This window comes from Perissodus microlepis, chromosome 18, assembly GCF_051167445.1.
Source record: "Perissodus microlepis isolate ML-2025 ecotype Zambia chromosome 18, ASM5116744v1, whole genome shotgun sequence".
In the NCBI taxonomy this organism is placed as follows: Eukaryota; Metazoa; Chordata; class Actinopteri; order Cichliformes; family Cichlidae; genus Perissodus; species Perissodus microlepis.
In genome coordinates this window covers 32826772-32845701 of record NC_140478.1, presented here as the reverse complement: position 1 = coordinate 32845701, position 18930 = coordinate 32826772, and the positions used below count along the sequence as shown (strand labels likewise).

The 18930-nt window shown below is 49.7% G+C and overlaps 1 protein-coding gene across 1 annotated transcript in view; it reads left to right on the top strand.

Annotated features, from left to right (window-relative positions):
- The first annotated feature begins 1302 nt into the window (after nt 1–1302).
- The window catches only part of lamc1 (laminin, gamma 1), a 48746-nt gene continuing 31118 nt past the window's right edge, over nt 1303–18930 (top strand). The window contains exon 1 of the mRNA XM_084912136.1: nt 1303–2012. Coding sequence (XP_084768262.1) covers nt 1637–2012 — 376 coding nt within the window. The 5' untranslated portion in view covers nt 1303–1636. The remainder of the gene's footprint in view (nt 2013–18930) is intronic.

Genomic DNA, 18930 nt, shown 5'->3' with positions numbered 1-18930 from the left:
ATTTTTAATTTACATTTAAACCTTTTACATTGTGTATAATGTCCATTGATTGTACTGTTTATTTTAATCTTTGTGACTACCTGTCTGTGAAAAGCGCTTAATGAATAAACTTTACTTACTTTCTTACTTATTCATTTATTTATTTTTTTAAATATATTAATTTAACATGTTATTTCTTTATCTTATTTTCTGGGCTGATGTTTATCTGTGTCCTCTGTGTTTTACTCAGTTAATGATCATTTTGAATGTGCTGTGAGTGAAAACAGGCGAGTCCTGCAGAGCTGCTGTCGTGGATTCTCTGTAGGAGAAGCTCAAGAAAAAAATGTACATTTTCAAGTCAAGAGAGTCTGAAGGCGCCTCAGAGAAAACCCCACAAACCAGACTCTGTACATTTTTCTGAGGATTTAACGCAAATCTCAAAGTTCCCCTATTCTCAGAGTGCCAGTCTTGCTGCACCAACTCCACTGATACAAGTCGCAGTTTAAGGTTTGGTGGTTTTCCTTTAGACATGGCTCTGTGCTGAACACGTGAACTAAATGTGCAAAAGGTCCTGTCTGAGACAAGGACGGGGCGCAGGTCCCTGAGAGGGTCTGCTGTAAAAATGTGCCACAGCAGCTGGGAGAAGCTCTCTGTGTTTCTGTTTCTGTGGTGATGACTGTGACTGCGTTAGACATCACCTCAAACATCCAGAAACATGCAGAAGAGTCAAAAACGACCTTTTATTGGAGCTCGCTCAGAGCCTGAAGCAGAAAGTCTGGATTAACTTCTCTCTGAGTGGGGTTTAGGCTTTGTTGAGCTCAGCTTACACAAATAAAGTCTGGATCTGGATTGTTAACACAAACCTCTGGTGTCTGACGTCTGTGTTCTTGTCTTTAAATAAGTGAAGATGTTCCTTCTATTAAAAATAATAATAAAATCTCACCTTCACCGGAAAACAACTGGGGATGTTTAGAGAAGGCCCCCCCTCCCCCTCACACCCACCCACCCCAGGACACACAGACTTAATGTCCGCCCGTGTTGATGAATAAGTGAAATTGTTAAGATGAAGAAGAGAGATCAGGTGATCTGCTGTTCGCCAGACTCGTGTTTGACCTGAATATTTAACTCTTTACTCTGTTCTTAGCGCTTCAAAGTTGCTCTTTGGGTCAGATAAGCGCCTTTTTATTGTAAATACTGAAATGATTTCATGTCCACCGCCTTTTCTGGGTCTTTGCACACCTGCGGGACGTGTGCAGGTGAAAAAGTGGCTCGCGCTGTGATTTCCGAGGATTTTTCTGCAGATTTGTGACGGAAGTGGCGGAGGGTCCTCTGCGCCTCGGAGCTGCGCAGTAGCGCACTGGGTGTAGTCTGGACTCTCGTCTTTTCCTGCTGGAGTTTGTTGCATGGCGGCGGCGGACACAAAGAGCTGAGGCCGAGCGCAGACCCGCACACCCCCACACAGTACACAGCACAGCCGGACACGAGCTGCGGAGGCGGCCGGGACGGAGACACCCGCCCTACGCTTCAGTCGCTGCCCGGAGACGGTTCATGTCGGTAACCGGGGAGTTTCTGCAAACTCTGAAAAGTTGAAGGAGAGTTCGCGAGGGAGCCGCGCGCAGTCTTCTGATCGTGAGGGAGGACGGAGGGGGCAGGAAAAATGCCGAGTGTGATCCGGGCTCTGGTGGCTCTGAGCTGGGCGGCGGCGCTGTGCGTGCGCGCTGCCATGGACGAGTGCTCGGACGAGCGGGACCGACCGCAGCGCTGCATGCCCGAGTTCGTCAACGCTGCCTTCAACGTGACGGTGGTGGCCACCAATACCTGCGGCTCTCCGCCCGAGGAGTACTGCGTGCAGACCGGCGCCACCGGGGTCACCAAGTCGTGCCACATCTGCGACGCCAGGGACCCGCGGAACCACCACGGCGCCGCGTACCTGACCGACTACAACAACCAGCAGGACACTACCTGGTGGCAGAGCCAGACCATGCTGGCGGGGATTCAGTACCCGAACTCCATCAACCTCACCCTGCACCTCGGTAAGACCCCGAACACCTCTCGCGCTCACCTCCTTTAAGAAACTCCACATTTAAGCTTTTCTTTCCTCCCCGCTGAAAACAGCTGCACAAACCAACACAGACACAAATGTTTACGCATCTGGATGTGTCAGTCTTTCATTCGGCTTACAGCCAAAACACTCAAACCACACCGTCTTACACGGAATCCCATATTTAGTGTTGCGAGTTTCTGCGCTTTAGGTCAGTGAGCTCTGTGTGTGTTTGGAGAAGTGTTTGTTTCACGAATTGAATGCACGTCCTCACATTCCAAAGCAGATGAAAATCTGCGGTGGAAGCAAACTGGATGGAAAAGTTAAAGTAGTGTAATTTTCTATGGAGTCTGGCTGGGAAATAAAGAAGTTGCGAAACTCTGGAGGAGATTGATTACCTGATATGGCTTCAAACAGTCAGAAACAAGAGAGGCATACGTGACCACCGTGTACTCAAACGTTCTACTCAGTCTGACCCCCTGCACGTTCCTCTCCGCTGAGCCGAACCCCCCTAAACATTGAAATTTCGGGTTTCTTTCTTTTCTGTTAAAACTGCCACACGAAACGACACAAACACACATCTGCGGGTCCCTCTCTTCTATTCGGCCTCAGTCAGCACATCAAAGCACTCTCTGTTTAATAGAATTACACTATAAACTTGGCGCTTCTGGTCTAAGTGCAGCGCGCTGAACAGCTGTGAGAGGTGGAAATGCTCAGGGAACATTTAAATCTGTGGAATTTTCTACGGAGTCTGGTGAGACTTTCTTCAACAGGAGAGATGACTGTTTTCTGGCAGTATGACGTCAAACAGGGTCAGAGATGACATTCTACTTGTATTTACTTGAGTTCTATTTTTTAAGATGGCGCTGGAATCAGAGATGTAGTAGTGTGTGTGTGTGTGTGTGTGTGTGTGTGTGTTTGGGGGGGTCGCAGCTATTTTCTGACCTGACTGAAAGCAGGTGGAGCTCGTGCTGGGTCTCCATCACCTCTGTGCCATTTGCTCGCTCATGGATTGAGTTGGCAGCTCGGTGTCCCAGCCGCCTCTGAACGCACCACCAGCACTGGTTTCAGTTGTTGGTGTTTATGATTCTCAGACGTGCTCAGGGTCTATTTTGACCTCTTTCAGCCGCATCTCCTGCTTCCCCCGGGAATATTCATCCTCCCTGTTTAAACAGGATGAAGTAACTGTAGCTGAGCTCTTGCAGCTCATGAGCTCAGTCATTTATGTATCGCTGCGTTTCTTCTGCATCAGGCCTCCTTCAGTCTGTGTGCGCTTCATGTTGGCATATTTTCAAGCTAGATGAAAAAGTTTAACCCTGAAGAGCATTTTTTTCTGATATGACAGGAAGTATGCACCGGCTGTGAGGTGCAGGAGAACGCTCCCAGCTGCCTCCTGTCGCTGCTGTGCGTCTGAATGTGAAGTGAGAGGTTTGGGTTGAGCTGTTGTAAGATCTGTCAGGATGATCTGTGTCTCTGCTGGAAGTCGTCTCAGTCTTCCTGACTCGGCCTTTTAAAAATACCTGTCTATTTCTGCCGCCTGAGGCCTCCTCTGTTTTTAACAGTGCTCCACATTCCTGAGGGCTTCGGTCATGCCGTTGCTTGGAGCTGAGCTGGGCTCTCTGTGGCCTCAGGTGCTGCTGCCTTAATTACACGCCGCCTTCTCTCGGCCCGCGGCGCTGCGTGATCAGAGCTCTGCTGCTTTCAGGTGTGTGAAGTGATTGTGGCACAGATCTGTGCAGTCCAGGGATCCATGTAAAGAAAGCAGGCAGTGAGCACCTGAGCGCCCCCAGCTGAGCCTCCAGGTTGTTACTGAGGAGTCTCGAAGAAGTTGTGAAGGTCGGCGTGCTGCTGGTTGACGGACGCATGAGTCCACGAGCGCACCGGCGTGCACGTCTGTTAACCAGTGGTGTCCAACTCCAGGCCTCGAGCGCCGGTGTCCTGCAGGTTTTAGATCTCACCCTGGGTCAGCACACCTGAATCACATGACTAGTTCATTAGCAGGCCTCTGGAGAACTTCAGGACACGTTGAGGTCATTTGGCGATTCAAATCAGCTGTGATGGACCAAGGACACATCTAAACCCTGCAGGACTCCGGCCCTCGAGGCCTGCAGTTCAACACCTGTGGCTTACACACATCTGCTTCCGTCTCCACCTACACCATCAGCAGCTGGTGGTGCTGGTCAGTCCTCTGCTCGAGAGGCCCTCAGCAGTCGGAGAGCCGGTTCACGTGGCGCTGCATCGAGGACCAGTCAGTCAGTCAGTGCTCGCGCTCTGCCGCGGTCCCGCCTGAACCTCAGGACGCGCTGACGGTTCTCAGGTTTTAATCTTTCAGGAAGTCATCGCGTGGCTGTTTGTTGATGGTTGAACAGCTCGTTGAGTTTCCTGAACGCAGAGTGAAGAGGTCATTTCCTGCTGATCCGATCTCCTAAATACAATCGTTTCTCACAGGAACCTCAGACGGAGCAGAGGAACTGTCATCTCTGCTCAACGTTAGGAGTGCGAGTCTTCACTTCAGCTTTGGCAGTAACACAGAATCAGGTCCTTCATGTTCATGCTGAGAGCAGGTTTGATGCTTCACTTTATGGAGCGTGATATTAAAGGTTTAGGAAAGGTCTGACCAATCCAGTCGTGGATCACAGATGAATGTCTGCAGTAACATCAAATCTAATCTTCTTACCGAAGCCTTTAAAGAGCGCGTGAATGACGTCAGGTGCTGATTCATTGAGGTGTTTCACAGGTGGATCAAATTTAAGTGAATGAGGTTCAATTTGTGCAAAAGTGAAATCTGAGCAGAGGATTAGAAATCAGCTCGTGCTGTAACGCAGGCGGTGAAGACGCAAACGTTCTCCGAGCGTGATTTTGGCACAAAGTGCACGCCGTAGAATCGCAGCTCGCTCGTGTTTCATCTCTAAACCTGCGAATGAGTTTAAAGTGTGCGGATGATAAAGCTGCAGCTTAATCTCAGGAAACCGGCCGTGTGTGTGTGTGCGTGCGCGTGTGTGCGTGCGCATGTGTGCGCGTGGGGACTCTTTGATGTGCTGCAGTGCGTCTGCAGCGGGAAAGCGACATGTCCCGACTCGATGAGGGCGACATGAAAGACCCACAAAGAGGAACACACCGTGCAGATGGATGCAGAGGGGCCCCTCATTTATCTGGATTCACCAGCACGAGGACTTCACAGGACAGGCTGACGGCAAATGTTTGATGTAGAATTAACCAAAAATTGAATGAAGTCTGGTCAAAGAAGAGATTTGTGGGTTTCTGTTGGTGTAATCGAACCTTTCCCGCCTAACAGACTGAGGGAGAAACGTTTCGGTTCTTCATGTTTTGATTAAACGAACTTTATCACGTCTGTCTGAGTTTGTTCAGTACACGATGACCTGACGTACGCGAAGGCTGCTCCTCCTCCAAACCCTCCACATTCCTCTGCTGTGAAGAGCTGAATATTAATGTGACTGTGTGAAGGAGGCCCCGCCCCCGAGCCCACCTCCACCGCCACGTCGGAAACTTCCTTCTAGCTGAAACCAATCCGGCTTCCAGCAATTATTGAAACAACATTTACTGAATGTCTGAGGTTTCAAGTGTCGGTTGGCTTTTGGTGTCACTCGCTGTCGCTTCTTCTTCTGTGGTTATTGTGGTGGCAGAGGTTGGTGGTTACCATGGCGAGATGAGCAGCACTGTTTTAGAAAAGCTTTTCTGAGCCTGAAGTGAAAGTTTCAGTGTAGGTCTCATTTATCGCAGACCCTCTGAAACCGCGTGCCGTCACCTGTCGGGCACTTCAGGAGAAAAATGGGCGACGCGGTCCACGATGGCTGTGATTGGCCTGTTCAGTACCGCGGTTTCCTCCTGGGCGCTCCCTGTGTGTACCCGGCATAAGTGTGGAAGGTGTGTCGCAGTGCCCAGAGCAGGTGAGGAGGCCAGGAAGTCAGACACAGGAAGGGTATAAAGAATCCTGTCAAAATAAAAGCGCGTGTGCCGACTAAATTCTGTGGCTGTGATTTGAAGCCAGGTGATGGGTGCTTCAGAGAATCTGAGACACCAGCTCTGGTGTCCCACCTCCACTTTTTCCCACCATTGATCCCCCCCCCCCCCCAAAAAAAAAAACAAAAAACAACTTTTAGTTCAATAAATGCAGTTTGTTAGATTCATAATGACTCATCTGTTCTGACGTTTTCGGGGTTGTGGGAGCAGCAGATATGCAGACCTCCCCGGCCACCTCCTCCAGCTGCTCTGAGGGGACGCTGAGGCGGTCCTAACCAGCCGAGAAATACAATCTGTCCAGTGTCTCCTGGGTCCGATTCCTGGACGTGAGACGCCTCACCCAGGATGCCGAACCACCCCAGCTCTTTCACACTGCAGACCAAACATCCAGATGTTGGGAGTTGGCTGCGTTTTGGATCTGATGCTCCTCGGCTGAACATGACGATGATGATGATCGCTCCACAGCAGCTGATGTGTGAGGCGTCTGTTCGCTGTGAGTCAGAGAGCAGTGCACTGTGGGAAAACCCTGTTTCCCAACCTGCCATCAAAAGACGTTTTTCTTCCTCTGGAGTGTCCAGCTGTTGCAAATTATACCAGGCTGGGGCTGAGCGAGGGGGAGGGGGGCATTGTTTGGTGTCTCAGGAATGAGCGCAGCGTGGGAAACTGGGATGTGGAGCAATTACGAGAGCTGCACAGCTGGACGATGGCTGCTGGCTCATTGCAGCTGATGAGAGAGACCTCCAGCCCAAAGCCACCCTTAACCCTCCACTACCTTTAAATTTCCCCTCTAAGTCCCTCTGGTCCCTCTGGTCTGACGGTCTCGTGGCAGACGTCGGCCTGAGGCGTTTAAACCCCCGTCAGGTGTTTCTTCAGAGTCACAGGTTAAGTTTAAATCTTCCTCCTGCTTCTGAAGATTCCCGAGTTTGTCATCTTTTGATGAATTCACTGATGTTCGGCGTCCATGTTCAGACTTCAAAGAGACGCTCGGGTACTGAAGCGAGTAACGGACCCCTCCCCAGACGGTCAGAGCGAGGCCAGCTGTTTGCATGTGACGCTCAGGCCGCTCGTCTTAAAGGAAGCTCGCTTTCTTTAACTTAATCCCAAAGCCTCCAGAGTTGGAGAGTTTGGATCTTTGAAGCGAAGCTCGATCTGCTGCTGTGGGCGAGGTCAGCGGTGAAGCGCAGTTCAGCCGTCTGGTGTTTTTACCTCTTCCTGTTTGAATAACAGCCTTTACATACTGAAGCCTTCACGTCGCTCTGCGTGGAAGCTGCAGGTGCCTCTATTGGGTTGATGTTTATGCTGCGAGCCTCTCAGGCTCAACTGTTTCAGCTAAAATGAGTGTTTTTGTCCCTGGAGTCTGGTCGGACTGCAGAGATGGTCATCTGAAGACCTTATGACCTTCAACAGCAGAACTTTACCATCCTTTGTGTTAAACATGTTCATGAAGTTTAGTTTTCACAGTTAAATGAGACTTGATGTTGAATCATTTGTTTGTGAGCTTTGGGTGGTGACGTTGCAGAGCTCAGACTTCTTCTCGGTCTGTTAGGACAATAAAAAACTCATTAAAAATGCTCCAACAGCACAAACACGCTGCAGAGGTCCAGTTCTGGTGAAGCTAGCAGACAGCTAGCAGCTACAGCCGCCTGTGTCACCATTTACCTGTCAGTCAAACAGGCCACGCCCCTAAGAATCCAAACTTTAAGCCCTGATCCTGTTTAAACAGATGGGTTTCATAGAGTTGTCACATCTACAGCTGAGTCTGTGGCCACCGACACGCTGCTGCAGCCTCTGGTGGACGTCACAGGAACTGCAGTTTCTGTCAGATGGATTAAAGCCAACGCTGGCTGTAATCCAGGTCAGTTTGAAACTTTAGAGGATAAATAATCTGCAGAGACGGCGGTCAAAAAGGAAGCGAGTCTGCGAGGTTGAAACGCGAGGCGTTTAGGGCCCATCTGATATCTCGTAACCTTGGAGCTTAAAGCCGAAGTACCGACATCTCGGGCTGAAAGTCAAGGTGACTCGTCTGCTGCAGATAAGACGGGAAAACATTTCCCCTCAGAGGGAAGCGGCAGCTGAGAGACTTCCACACTGAAAGTGTCTTTAATCAGGTTTTTATGGGACGTGGTTTCAAACCTCAGGGCTGTAATCATGTGATCGCCTCCTCGCACAGTTTCTGTTTGGAGGAGTGATTGACTTTTATTATTCTGGAAAGCAACAGTTGCAGTATTGAAGTCACAGTTCGCTGTCAGCTGTGTTTATTATTCTGGATGTGATTTCCAGCCGGGGCGGTGTAGCGACACAGTTGGTGCTCTCAGTCAAACGGCTTCTCTTCCCATTGGCCGGTGACGCTGCTTCTTCACTTGGCTGCCACGTTCCGGTCTGTGCAGGGCGTCACGTCCACGCAGCGACCGCCTGCCGACTGGCGTTTGTCCAGATTCGCGTTGCTCGTACGAGACAAAAGAAAAGCTTCAGTGTGAGAAGCAGGAAGAAAAATCAATGTGAGCATCCACAGGATTATTGAATCTGGTCACCTCTGACCTCTGACCTCTCAGAGGTGGGTCAGCTTTATATGTCCATAGTTTGAAACAAATACCTGAATATTTGAATTCTGCTGCCGTCCTTCTATAACAGAACAACACGAGTTTCTGCTCCGTGATGTTCGGACGTGGTGTGATGTCATATCCACGTGTGTGACCCCCGCACATCCACCTGCAGCGTTTCATGGGTCGGGACAAACATGGAGGAGCAGCTGCGCGCTGAGGAAGCTTTACCCACCGTGTGTCTGAAAGCCTCATTCACACCGTTTTCTACGTCTCCACAGTTTAAAGGTCAAAGTGGGCTGGCTGTGTGACAGGAAGCACTGGTTGACGTTCGGGTCCGTGACGCCGTCCTTCGCCGTGTGATTTCTTGTGCGTTCATTAACAGAAAGTCTTTTAGCTGCTCTTAAATCGCCTGCCGAGCAGCTGCTCTGACGACTCCGGACGGATTAATCAAAGTCTGGAGCCCGAGGCGGCGTCTCGCGCTGCCTGATATGAGTCACCCTGAGCCGGCTGCTGCCTCAGATCGCATTAAGAAACCGCACTTCCTCCTCTTCCTCGGCAGCGTCACCCTCAGCTCTGAACCGTCAGTCATCTCAGGAATTCAGACTTTTCCTCAGACCTAAACAGAGTCTGGGATGAGCTCCCATCCCCCTCCATCAAAGACGGGATGAATCCTATCAGGAGATCAGAGGCAGGAGGCCTCGGCTCCTCCAAACCCACAAACCTCCGCTCTGCTTTCTTTAACGTGGAGGAGGCGGCGGTGTTGGGGGAGGGGCCGGCGTCTCAGCCGCCTGTGACAGAAACTTGGTTTATGCTGCGTTTATCGATACACTGACCCCACATATCAATATTTTAATAAAAACCTGCAGCCGCTCGATCGGACTCACCTCAGCTGAGGTCGGGCGTCCTGAGGACGTTTTGGTTCCACAGATATGATGATGATGATGATGTTTGGATGTTTAGCCCTCTGTGATTCCCGCTCTTTTCTCAGAGACGGTGTGGGACGGACTCTGAGCCCGTGGTCTCTCCTGATTGGCTCATTCGTCTGTAACTTTTCTCTGGAACAGTTTCTGTGAATACCTAAAATCCATCTGTTTGCATGTAACACGCCGTAGAGGGCGACTTGGCCGCTGAGCTCAGCGAGCTGTGAAACTGTCGTGTAAATGGTTAAAAGGAAATGTTGGTGCAGAACAAGAAACTTGGCCCTGTGGGGGTGTGTGTGGGGGGGGGGGGGTTGGTCTAATGAAGGTGAAACAGCCGACACAAACAAACAGACTGAACTATTTGTGAGGAGGGCAACGCTTCACACCTGCGGGTGGCATTCCCACCGACAAACATCCACCTTTCAGCTCCAGGGCCTGAAATTCAGACTTCAGATATTCCAAAGTTGGGGCAATTCCCCTTTAGTGCTTCCCACAGAGGGAATGTGTATATGATCCAGCCTGCAGGTTTTCCATCACCCTCTTCCTCCCTCAGGGTGTTTTGCTGTGGTTTCTGCTCTGTCTGCGTTCTTGTGGCTTCTTTTCTCTCGTCTCCGCGGTCGATCTGCTCCTGCCGTCACCCCAGGTTGTCGTTGGCCGTCAGAGGATCCTGAGGATTCTCGCTCACCGGCACTGCTGATCACTCCTGAAACAGCAGGAGTATCCTGTAGTCCTGCAGGCCGTGACTGTGAGCAGCAACTTCAGCGTACAAACTGTTAAATTGAGTGCGATGTGTGAACATCAGAAGCTGCGCTCGCTCTCTGTTCTCTGGATCCGTTTCATTCATTTTATTTGAGTATAAACGTCCACAGGTCTCCCTGATCTCTGAGAATCAGCCACGTGTGCTTTGACTGGCTCGTGGACTTTGAGAATTCACTGATTACTTCACCACCACAGTGAGTCTGGATGTCTTAATCCTGAAAAGTGGAAATTTCCAGGCCTGTTTCCAGCTGCTGAAGCGTCTTTATTTACCCCCCTCCTTCACTCCCTCCATCCTCCCCCCACAACAAACGCCGTCCTTTTCTTCTCCTGCTGTTTGTTCACTCATCGCGCTTCACTTTAAAGTACAAACTCCGCATTCTTGTTGCCGTGTGCTAATTAAAAGGCCTGCGGTGCGTTCAGGGTCACTGCGGGACTTCTGTAACAGCGCGAGTCCAGTCCTGTCCCAAACACTGAGGCGGCCGTGCGTCGCAAACGAATTCTTTTTCCTTTTTATTCTGAGTTTGTTCGATTGATGTGCTTTAAGTTGCAGACTGTGGGGGTTTGTTTTGATTCATCACATATCTCTCTATAGTTAAATAAGTGTGAGTATGAGAAGCTGAAGGAAAGGAAACATTTCTCTGTTCAGCCCAGAATTCTGCCGACCAATCAGGTTTGAGCTGGCTGCAGGAAGTTCTCCCTTGATGTCGATTGTTTTGACCCTCTGCATGAATTGAAAGGGATATGTTCAGGAGGCGGGGCCTTAATAGCGCGTAGCTGCCATCTTCGTGCACAGTCTGTGACCTGAACGATGGTCGGTGTGCGACGTCGTCTGAGGCGAGTCGTGTACGAGCTCGTCGGTGCATTTATTCTTCCTGTCACCTCCTAAACTGTGGAAGCTGCGACAGGCTGTTATTAAACTCACATCTGGATCAAACCTCCGCCGTGACGCCAGGCTCGCACAGGAAGTTAGAGCTGTAATTACAGCTTCACGTCGGATACTTTCCACCGGAGACGAGCTGATGAGAGTTTATAGGAGCTGCAGATTTACCTGTTTCACTGCACGTGAACATAAAAACGAGCAGCAGCTGATTTATTGCTGCAGCTCGGTGATCGTTCCTGCGTCTGAAGCAGGTTTAATCTCAGATTGTTTCTCTCGTCTTAGATCCAGGAATGAAGCACGTTTGTTATTTCATGGAGTCGTCGTTTTCCCGGCAGGTTTTCCGCTGCATGACTTGATTCTAGCAGCTGGTGATTCCAGACGTGTCATTGAATGCACCGTGACTTTGTGAAACTTGGATTTTTGTTGCGTTTAGTTTCATCTGCTCACCTGAAACCTCAGGATGTCCTTAAAACTCAACGTCACAGATCACCTCTTTGGTCCTTTAACTTCCGTTATCTCCCATCACGTGAAGTTTCCGCCTTTCTTCCCGCCGTCAGATTAGAAATGGGAATAAATGGGCTCATGTTGGCTCAGACTAAACAAACCGAGATCAGATAAAGCGAGTGGGTTCAGAGTGGAGGCTGAAAGAAGGGAAGATGTCTGTTCTCTTATCATGTTTCTTTAAAGCATTAGACAGGAAGCGCAGACACACGAGGCGAATCGGGACAGACGCATCTTCTCTCCTCTTTTCTTCCATCTTCTTCTTTTATCTTTGTCATCACGTTTTGACCTGAGCTTGAATGCCTCCAATCTGGGGGGAAAATCTGCTATCCTAGCCGTTCCTAAAATGCAAAGTATGCCAGAAGCTGGTGAGTTTCAGATATTTTGCTCTTGTCATCAAAAAAGGTGAGAAATGTGAAAAGACATGTTTATCTGTCTCGGTGATAGAAAGGTTTGCTGCTGATGACCCGGCTTGTGTTGAGCTTCAGCTCTGAGTCTGTGGACAGAGGAGTTCCTCTCAGATGAAGATGGCTCCTGCACCGCGCTGACAGATGGTCTCAGCTGTTCGTGCTGAGTTTGGTTCTTGTGCCTGATGGATAAGCATCTCTACTTTAGCTTCGTCTGCCTGAAGCACACTGTTCCTGAAGTCTTTGACCTTTAACCTGTTCACTGAGGCCTGCAGAGTCTGAGAGCTGTTGGGTTTTCTGCTCTGACCTTGGGCTGAATTCCCTGGGAGTCCACTCCCCAAAGATTGGGTCATTAACATGAACCCGAACGCTTCAAAACCTCTGCTTGCACAGAGCTGCTTAAACTTTATGCACATCAGTGAATCAGTGCATTAGCTTAGCAGCACCTAGCTGCTCCGTAACCCTTCATTCCTGTAGAAGAAATAAAAATGTGCAGATTTTCTCAGGAGTGCATGTTTTCCTCGTTTTCACCGATTCTGGCAGGTTCATCAAACCGTTCATCGTCTGTGGCCCTTAACTTTCTGGTTCCCCTCAGCCGCATCATAATGTCTCTTTTCAAGACACACACAAACACACACACACACACACACACACACACACACACACACACACACACACACACACACACACACACACACACACACACACACACAGCTGCAGTAACATTGGAGATGTTCTGATCTCTTTGTTGTGTACCTGAGTGAACACGCAGGTGCACCAAACCTCTGAAAAGCCTTCAGACGTTATTCGATTATTTCAGTCGTCGTCTTGATGCTGATGTGAAACTTTGCGTAGCCGACCTCTTTAAATCGTGTTTTTCTTGCATGGACTCTGGTCTGGTTACACAGTTAGAACTTCCAGTCCTGTCAGAAAACTTTGACCTTTGACCTGACTGTAAACTGACTTAAAGTGCTTCCTCCTGTGGGAAGAGGAGCTGCTGTGGGAATTCAGCAGGATGGGAAAAGGCTCTGAGGGAAGCGGCTTGTGACCTCGGAGGAAACTGAGCCGGAGTTCGTTAAAGCAGCGGGGGGAGGATGGGCAGGGGGCCCGGTGGGCCCGGTGGGCCCGGTCCTGCTCAGACTGAGGCCGCGTCCACACTAGCATTTTCAGTCGTTTTCACAGAGTCGTGCGTCCACATTGAAACGGCCCAAACGCTTACGTCCCAGTCCTGCAAAAGCGAGTGAGAGTTAAAGAATCTGCAGGAAAGCTCTCTAGTCTGTACGTGCTCCACGCACAGACTGATATTCATCTTTTTTAGGGCTGTCAAAATTGAGAGTAATCAAAGCGACTGCTGTATAATGCCTCTGCTATCTTTGTTTAACTGGTTTTAATCGTTTTAGAAAGTCTGCGCTTTCGAGTGTCCACACTGCGACGGGACAGCTCCGTTTTGAAATGTATGCATTTTTGAGAGCGTTTGTCCTTGAGGAAAACGCCGTCTCAGCGTGGATGGGAGGCCAAAACGATGCGTTTTCTATTGAAACCACATTAGTGTGGACTTAGCCTGAGATTTGCTTTGCAGGAAGTGATTCAGCGCCCCAGGGAGAGCAGGGAGCCCGGGGGAGGGGGGGGGTCTCTTATTATAGACGGCGTGGAGTCTGTGAACAAGTAGAGATGCATTACAGAGACAAGCAGATGCATGCAGGGTAATTTTAGCCCTGCTGCCTGGGAGGAGGGGGGCAGATAGCGAGGGAGAGTAAAAAGTTATCAAAGCAGGTTGAGGGTAAACACGCGAGCTGACTGCTTCATGTGTCCCGGGAAACGCGATCGTTGGCTGTTTGTTCGTGTTTTTTCCACTCGAGTGGCGTAATTACACGGCTGATGGAGAGGCGGTCCCTCGCCCCTCCAGCTCGAACCCCGGCTGTGGAAACGTCAGGTCTGTGGAACTCCGGGTCACAGGGAAAGAGCTGGAGCTGAACCTCACAACACGAGCGGCAGCTGATGGGAAACCTCTGTCGCCAGTGGGCGTGGCCAAAAGTGAAAAGTGGATTTAAATTATTCCAACACAAAAAACCAATCAGTGTAATTTAATAGCGCAGGATGTTGACGTGGGACCCGAGCTGTGCACACAGTTGGTCATCTTCTCCTCAGCGTCCTCGGTGCGACCACGCGGACCCGTAATCTCCTCGGATTAGATTACAGCGTCTCATCTTCACTCACAGCTGAAGATAACATCTCTAACATTACAAAGTCAAACATTAAAACTAATTTAAACTGTTTAAGTTCTGCGTTTCCTCCATGTGAACGTTTTGCACAGTTTACTGATGGCGGCTGATTGTCGCTGCGTCACGCAAACGCTTCTTTAAAATACATTTATTCTTATTTTCAGTGAACCTGCGTCGTCACAGCAGCACATGTATTTGTGAGTAACGAGGCGGACGGTTCAGACGTGGCGCGTTCACGCCCTGGTTGTGACGCCGCCGCACGGCCGGCGCTCTGGCCCGCCGTGCAGCTGCTGGGCGTTTGAGGACCGCGGGTGGTGTTGTTGTTCTGACGCGTCCCCGCTGAGGCCTCGGCCGTCGTCTTCTGTAAACAGCGGCGCGGGTTTTGTTTCCAGGCTCCGTGTTTGCGCAGGCTGAGCTGAAGCTTAATTTAATCTTTGATCAGCTCTCAGAGATGATCTCACAACAATCTGCAGGATATGAGTTTTTTTTAATAATCCCCTCCTTTGTTCAGATGAGCAGATAGTAGCTGAGCGTCCTCGGGCGCTCTGAGCTCATTCGCTCATTCACTCATTGTTCTGCTTGTTTACATCTCGACTGATGTGGGTTTTTATTTGAAGAAGAGCTGCAGCAGATTTCCAGATGTTTTCTCTCCCCTGTGCTCTCCTGACAGAACACGATGTTCTCGATTAATCCCACCGACGTGCGTTGGAGTGTTTGAGCTTCGTGTCCAGCTGCTCTCCTCTGACACCAGTAAACCTGACAGGAGCCAGGCGGCGTTTGGCGAAGCGAGACTGGCGCATCAATAAAAAGAAAATGAAAACGCTTCGGTGAAGAGGCGCCAGCTGTGTGGAAACTGAAATCTTCCTCACATCCAGTTTTATTTTCTTTGGGTCAAAGTGAAGCTCACTCAGTGACATCATGTCTCCGGGTCCTCTCGTCTTCAGAGGATTATTAAAACTAGATTAAACACACCTTCGTGTTGGCGTTTGGTGCTCGGCTACACGCAGACTCTTCCATAGAGAGCGAGTCTGTTTCTCTGCTGTGTGTGTTTATTACACCTGAATTAACAGGAGAATCTTTGATGCTTCGTTTTCCTTTCCAGTCACAGCCGATCTGATCTGCTCATTTCCAGCTCTGTGATTTTTACTCTCTCCTGAAGCAGCTTTGCATGAACAAAGTTCAAAATAATCCTTCTTTATCTTAATCTGGACATCAGCACAGTCTCTCTCTGCCCCTGGGAAGCAGTGGTTGTGTGGGTGTGGCTTGTTTCTGCAGGCTCTCTGTTCTCAGGTCACGGTTGAGTTTTGGTTCTTCTCACCTGAAAGGCTTCCTCAGAGTCAGCCCTTTCCACCTTGACCACTCGTGACGGTGGGATTGGACGACTCGCAAACATGTCCTGATGTGTCAGGATCACCTGCAAGGCGATGACCTCACGAAGGTTAAATACCCGGGACCCCGTCAGGTCTTCACAACCTGTGCACAGGTCTTAATCCTCTCCCCGTGTTTGGCACCAAACTCTGTGACGTCAGGTTTGGCTCCCTGCAGCTGTGAACTCTTTGTCAGGGTTGTTGGTGGTGCTGTAGGTGGGGGTGGTGTTGGGGGTGGGACGCCCTGCTGGGACTCTTAGTCTGTGGTAATGAGGGCCGCTGCTGTTTGTTCCTGACGTCCCGGTGTGGTGACACCTCCGGGCGGGGCGCCCGCTTCTTTGGTGGTCCTGCTGCTAAATCCTCACCAAACACCCTCCTGTTAGGAGGTGGAGGTGGTGGAGGAGGGGGAGGGGCGCCCTCTGATTAGATCACAGCTTCTTCACTGATGGGAATCTGCTGGTTATTTCTGGCTCTCGGGGAGGGGGGGGCTGCCGAGCTCGTAAAGAAGAAAAGGCTGAAGGTGTGGAGGGATTTTCTCATGACGTCCTGAGGAGGAGCTGATTGTTCCTGTTCTCCAAACATCGTGAGCGGGATCGTTTTGGTTTTTACACATTTAAAGAAGAAATACGAGACAAATGAGTGAGAAAAGAAACGAGTTCCAGCTTGTCTGTTTGATGCTGAACTCAATTCAGATTTTTTCTCCCAGCTTTTGGGGAAAAAACTCACTTTTTACTATTTAAGATATCTGAAGGTGGAAAACTGATCTGTTCTTCAGACAAGCTGAGCTCGCAGCTTCAAACTCATGAAAGAAAACTGGATCAAACTTGTGCTCATCAGTCATTTCGAGTCTTTTCACATTAAGAGCGCGTTACAGCGCTCACTGAATGATGACAGGGCTTCTTCTCAGCCATTAAAAACAATCATTGCCTCCCACCTTCACTCCCTTCCTGCTGCCCTCCCCCTCAAACACTTAATTGGAAATCCCCCCTCTGAGAGACACACACACACACACACACACACTCTCTCGTTTTGATATCTTAGTGAGGACATCCATCCATGCTTCTCCTAGCCGCCCACCCTAACCCTTAGGAGATGGTTGTGTTTAGGGTAACTGTAACACTAAAACCACAGTCTGAGTCTCTTTTGTCCTCACAAGTGACGGTCGGTCCCCACAAAGACGTATAAACAGCTACACACACACATGCAGTCATGAGTAAAGATGTGTGAGGAGTCTGTCCTTCTATCCTGACCTTTGCAGACTTTGTTCGTGTCGTTCTGCAGCTGCGTCTCACAGAAGGACGCACAGCTAGAAGGTCAGCCTGGTTTCCAAATGTAGGCTCAAAGGAGACTTTTCATCTGCTCTAAATCTACGCCGACACGGGCTTTCACAGTTTACCCACAATGCACTTGATGTGTTCTCCATTAGAGTCAGAAACGTCCAGGCCTCTGCTCCTCCGTGTCAGGCTGAAGCTCAAAGCTGAGAGACGAGGAGCGTGTGGGTGTAAAACTGATGTGACTGCAGTTTTCAGCTTCAGTGTTTTTCAGCCCTGAAAATATAAAAGGTCCAGGTTGACCCTGATTTACTTCGCAGGCTCATAAAAATCTGTTTCTCTTCACAATCGGCTGATTCAGAGGAGGGCAGGAGGAACTTTTCCTGGATTTGATTATTGGATCAGAGGACCCTGCGCGTCACAGCGCCTCACTGTTACAGACAAATGTTCCAGTTATTCTCTTACTCGTGTTAAAGAGTGAAACATCTCTTCCCCCAACACACGCTATGGAACGTCGGGGTAGCGTGTGAGCGTCGCCGTGCTGCTCGTGCTCAGAACTGAGACGTTCATTTTTATTATAAAGAACGGCTTTAATTTCACTGCTCGGTCACATGATCAGCGAGCTGTGAAACTCCCACAGGCAGGTCACGGTTTCTCTGCCTGCTCGTGACCATCGTGACCTGTGCTGATGTCACAGCGGCGGAGACGCTCGGCTCAGTTTATGTTGGAGCTGCTGACGAGCGTTCAGCTCCGCCTCGTTATCTCTCACACACACACACACACACACACACACACACACACACACACACACACACACACACACACACACACTGCATTCTCACCTCGACATCCAGCCTGCCTCTTTAATCTCCTCACAGCCAATCGGAGCGCTCGCTCAGCCAGCGGTTGTTTATCAAACAGATGGAGCTGATAGCGGCTTGGACTCGTCTGCGGCTCCCCTCTGACTCTCTGCACGTTTAGAGATAACACCTGGTCGTTATCACACATCTGTACAGCGTTCTGCATTCTTCAATCTTCTTCATTTTCAGGAAACTTTTAAAGCTTTTCGATTAATAAGCGTCAGCTGTTTCTACTTGGACGTATGAACGTGTGCACGGAGGCAGGAAGAGGTCACAGCTTCTCACACAAAGCAAACACAAATCTACGAATAAAGATAAATTCAGCAAATAGTGAATGAAGTCTGGAACTGTGTGAGGTTTGTTCCTTTAAGGTAACAGCAGGTTGGAGATTAACCGGGACATTAATGTGTAACTGCACTGCACACGTCGCGGCCGCAGTCAGTGACCCGATTCTTGTATCTGTCACGTATCCTTGGAGACGAGGACCCAGCGTGGAACGCCGCGGGGCGTAAAGGGTTAAACTCCGCTGCATTCCTCGCGTTGCTCCTCCTGCGTCATCCCCAGCAGCCTTTCACAGAAGTCCACTCCAATTTGATGGTGCTTTTTATCTGTGAGAGGCTTCAGCCCGCTGACCTCTGACCCCGGCACCTGCTGGGAGACGAGCACGCTTGGTGGAGGATCCTCGCAGCTCTCGACAGGGTTTAGTCTGTAAAGAAAGTTCGTTTAGTTCCATTGTTCAGTCAGAGACCGGGTCAAAGTTCATCTTTGTACGTAAATGTGAAACACGCTTCACTTGAAACACTCGCACGTTTCCGGCAGCGATCGCCGATCGATCAGCTGATTTTGGTCATTGATTAATTGTCTGGTTCGTAACAAAGTTTGGTCCTCTTTGTTTCCCGTTGCCTCATCTTGTTTATCACTTTAAATCCCTTTTTACAGCCCTGCAGCCCTGGAATGGCTTTATCCTCTTAAAGGCACCAAACTCCCTTTTAAAATCAGCTGATTTGGTGATGCTTCCCCCGCAGCGAGAGCAGCTGTGTTTAAACCCACTCATGATGATCTGACTTCATGTTTTAGGCTCTTCGGCTGAATTCGGCATTGAAAACATTTTCACGTGTTGGTTTCTAAACACTGAAAGTCTGCAGTGGTCCTCAGCCCGCTGCGTTCACGCCTGAGCTGACAATAATCAGATTACTGGA